This window comes from Triticum aestivum, chromosome 2D, assembly GCF_018294505.1.
Source record: "Triticum aestivum cultivar Chinese Spring chromosome 2D, IWGSC CS RefSeq v2.1, whole genome shotgun sequence".
Lineage (NCBI taxonomy): Eukaryota > Viridiplantae > Streptophyta > Magnoliopsida > Poales > Poaceae > Triticum > Triticum aestivum.
Window position 1 is genome coordinate 146304489 of NC_057799.1, and position 3726 is coordinate 146308214.

The 3726-nt window shown below is 58.3% G+C and overlaps 1 protein-coding gene across 1 annotated transcript; it reads right to left on the minus strand.

Moving 5' to 3' along the window:
- Window positions 1–274: 274 nt before the first annotated feature.
- LOC123052267 (U-box domain-containing protein 4) lies at window positions 275–3407 on the minus strand. Its single transcript, XM_044475390.1, has 2 exons — window positions 1660–3407; window positions 275–850 (listed from the first exon to the last, which is right to left on the minus strand). Exons 1-2 carry the CDS (start codon window positions 2941–2943, stop codon window positions 755–757), a joined length of 1380 nt encoding a protein of 459 aa, XP_044331325.1. The 5' UTR covers window positions 2944–3407; the 3' UTR covers window positions 275–754.
- Between the last annotated feature and the right edge of the window lie 319 nt (window positions 3408–3726).

The window sequence follows — 3726 nt, forward strand, 5'->3', positions numbered from 1 at the left end:
ACATTGGTTCGCGATAGCTGTGTTAGTGATCATGACCACACCACAGCTGTCAGTGAACCAGCGGCTTCCATATGGGTTACATCAGGTAAACACTCCCTCTGTAAACTAATACAAGACGTTTTAGATCAGTGATTTAAAACATCTTATATTAGTTTACATAGGTAGTAGTAGGTGTTAAATGGTCTGAGTGCCTGAGCTACAAACGGTAGAAACAGACCAACTGGAGCAGGAGAAACCGGGAAACATTTTTGCCAAACTAGTCACGCTAAAAAGATCATAAAACGGAACAAGGGGGATTTGGATTCCAAACATCAAGTAAAAAAGGCATTGGTTTGGCCCTCCAACATTCCCCTATAACATCGCAAAGCCAAACCGGCATTACCATATTACCGCCCTAACATACCTCCTGTACACAGCTACATCTCGACACCACACATACTGAGAAGCAACCCAGGTCCTCTCCTAAGATAACCTGGATGCTCCTCTCAACTGATGTTAGTGACCAGCCATCTAACCTTCCATCACTCGCAGTCGCAGACCACATATGTATATTCACAGAACCGAGCCAAAAGCCGGCCGTTATTTACACATGATCATCGCGCCCCATCCATATTGGGCTGCTCTGTTCTCGACGTCCGGATCAAGAACAGAGCCGGCGAGGTGAAAGACAAACCAAGCATTACTTTCTGCATTTCACCATACCAGTGCTGCATTTACCTAGCCAAGCTCGTGACTTCGTCGCATGACCAGCCCGTCACCGAGCCATGCTCGTAGCTGCGCCGCCTTGTCCGGCTCGGCAGCCACCGCCCCCTTGTCGCTGTTCGCGCAAGTAACCTAGCAAGGTCTCAGCCTGCGAATCACACAACTGAACATATAAGTGGCTTGGAATTCAGGAACGATTTTCAGCTTGAGCAAAATATAATATAAGGCAGACACGGGGTGCGCGATCCCTCTTCGGAAAAAGAAATTAAGGCACACATGAGGATCAAATTAGTCATGACAAAGTAGACAGACTCTAGTGGCGAAACTTATAATTATAAGCACGTACACGAGTACTTCAGTGGGAAATCTCAAGCACATGGTTTCGCACGGAATTTTAAGTTTCCTCGTTTTCTAGTGGCACCGAGCATCGTTTACGAGCAAAAGAACTGTAGTTTTGACCTGGAGGCCTCTCTGACCTGTAGGAGAGAGAGCACTCAACACTCATCCTCCTGTACTTCCAAGGTTTAGCAGATCCTGGACTGTGGACTGTACTTAACAAGTGTGAAATTAAACAAGTGCATATCTCGACCATGTGAGCTGAATCTACAAGTCAACACCTGCTTGATCAGTACTAGTAGCATGACGAAATACGCGTTGATTTGGGTCTTTTTGAAGACCAGGTAGAAGAAATCTACCAAAACTCAAGTACATGCACGCTCTCATTCTACCGGTCCAGAGTTAATATATTTTCCGGTACTGTCAATCGGACTTCAATCAAACTCTAACTGATGAATTCGTTGAACACTGTTCGGTACAATGACGGTCGCATCAAAACCTCAAACCTTAGACTGACAAGTTAAACATTGATAATCGCCAATTGTTATGACTAGAATAAAATTAAGCAAATCACATCCAATTTCAGCATAACATTTGCAATGAGAGGATTAGAACGTATACCTTGTGCTTGGCACGAGCAGAGCCGGACTGTGAGAGCGCAACGAGTGGAGGGATGGCCCCTTCTCGAACGAGAAGCGCACGGTTGCTGGAGCACTCGGAACACAGCTGCAGCAGAGCCACCACGGCGAACTCCTTCTCCCTCGCAGGGCCGTCCTCGATGGTCTCAACCAGTGCGGGTATCCCACCGGCTTCCACCACAGCATCGCGGCCCTCGGCTATGCTGGCGAGGCTGGCAAGAACCACCATTGCCTTCTCCGACGTCCCGGTGCCGCGCTCGCCGATGAGGTGCACGAGCGGCACGACGGCTCCAGCGCTGACGGCACGCTCCTTGTTCCGGCGCGCCGAGCAGAGACGGTAGAGCGTGGTGAGCGCGTCCTTCTTTCCCCGGGTGGAGCCAGCGGAGAGCAGCGCGACGAGTGGCGCGATGGCGCCGCACGCGCCGATGGTGGCGCGGTTCTCCTCGATGCCCGACAGGCTGAGCAGCGCGCACGCGGCATTCTGCTTGGCCGACGCCGTCCCGGTCCGCAGCGCGTAGACGAGCGGCTTGATGGCGCCTGCCGCCGTGATGGCCGAACGGTTGCGCTCCTCCAGCGAGAGGTTGAGCAGCGCCGTCACCGCGTTCTCCTGCGCCACCGGGTCGGTGCTCCGCAGCAGCGGCACCAGCGCCGGGATCGCCCCGGACACGCCGACCAGCTCGCGGATGTCGGAGCGGTGCTTGGCCAGCAGCCTTATCCTGGCCGCCGCCGCGCGGCGCGCGTCGGGCGCAGCGTCGGGCCCCAGCGCCTGCACGCACGCCAGCACGAACGGCTCCACGCGGTCCAGCGGCGCCGCGTCCGCCGACAGATCCATGGACTCGAGGTCGTTCAGATCCACGGCGGCGAGGTCCGGCGCGTCGGATCTGGGCGTGGCGGCGGCCGCGGCCAGCCGCTCGAGCTCCCCGGAGATGTCGGAGTTGAAGCTGGAGTAGTCGGAGAAGTCCCGGGACAGCTCCAGCATCTCCGTGGCCGCCGCGTTGGCGGAGGAGGACTTGGCGACCGCCGCCGGGTGCGCGGGCCCCGCGGTGGCCGCCAGCTCGCTGAGGCGGAAGTCGATGACGGAGTCGGTGAGGTTCTCAATGTCCGAGTCCCCCTCGTCGGCGGCGGCGCGCGGGCGGGAGCTGGGCCCCGGGGGCGAGTCCGGGTGCAGCAGCGCGGAGCGGATGGTGCGCATGGAGTGGCCCGGGCGGCGCGGCGCGCACGGCCTCTGCTTGGGCGAGAGGATCTGGGAGCCGGCGAGCGACACCATGGCTGGCTGGCTGGCACGGCCTCTGCTGGGGCGGAGTGATGATGAAGGGAGGGCGGTGTGTTGGTGGTTGGGCTGGGAGATGTCCTACCCCTACCAATGTGTACACACAGAGTCACAGAGAGACGTATAGGATGATGCCCGTGCGCGGACACAGTTCACCCACTAGGCGCGCACCGGGGGACGACGGAATGGGGAGCCGGTAGTGCGCCGTGGATCTTTGTAGCCCCCGCCTCCGGGTTGACGACGGCCAGGTGTCGACGCTCCGCTGAAAATCTCGTCCGGCCTTCCCGCACTTGTCGCGTGGCGCCGCTGGCCGATGACGTGCGGGGTCCTGCGCGGAGCTGTCAGTGGAGGGAGTGTGCGGCGTGGGGGCAACAGTCGGGGAGGAAAGCGCCAGGGCCAGTGGGCAGTGGCTGGCCACCGCCGGTTTACTTTTTGGTGGCTGTGGAAGCAAGGAATCGCTTGTTTTCCGTTTGTTTTGTTCCCGCCCGTGCCGCGTTGGGCGCGACGGCATCGTCGTATCGTGTGACACGGACGGCCGGCTTCGAGCTCCGCCTCCCCCTCGGCATGGCGGGCGGGGACGCGCGAGCTGGCCGTGAAATCTGAGCCGCGGTGCGGCTTTTTCCCGGGGGAGCAGTCAGTCAGTCAGGCAGCGCACGCAGGACAGCGGCGCGCAGCTGGATGCGAGGTGGACGCTTTGCACGCCTCGCAGTAGTGTAATAATAACCACTCGGGGGTCAAAAGGGATCATCACGGGGGCGTTCGGGTGCGCGTGTGTTGTGG

What these genes read in the sequence shown, in the direction of transcription:
- LOC123052267 (XM_044475390.1), bottom strand. Translation starts at nt 2,943, where the DNA reads ATGGTGTCGCTCGCCGGCTCCCAGATCCTCTCGCCCAAGCAGAGGCCG. An exon ending in CTGCTCGTGCCAAGCACAAG is followed by an intron (nt 851 to 1,659) that starts GTATACGTTCTA and finishes TGTGATTCGCAG; the next exon opens with GCTGAGACCTTGCTAGGTTA.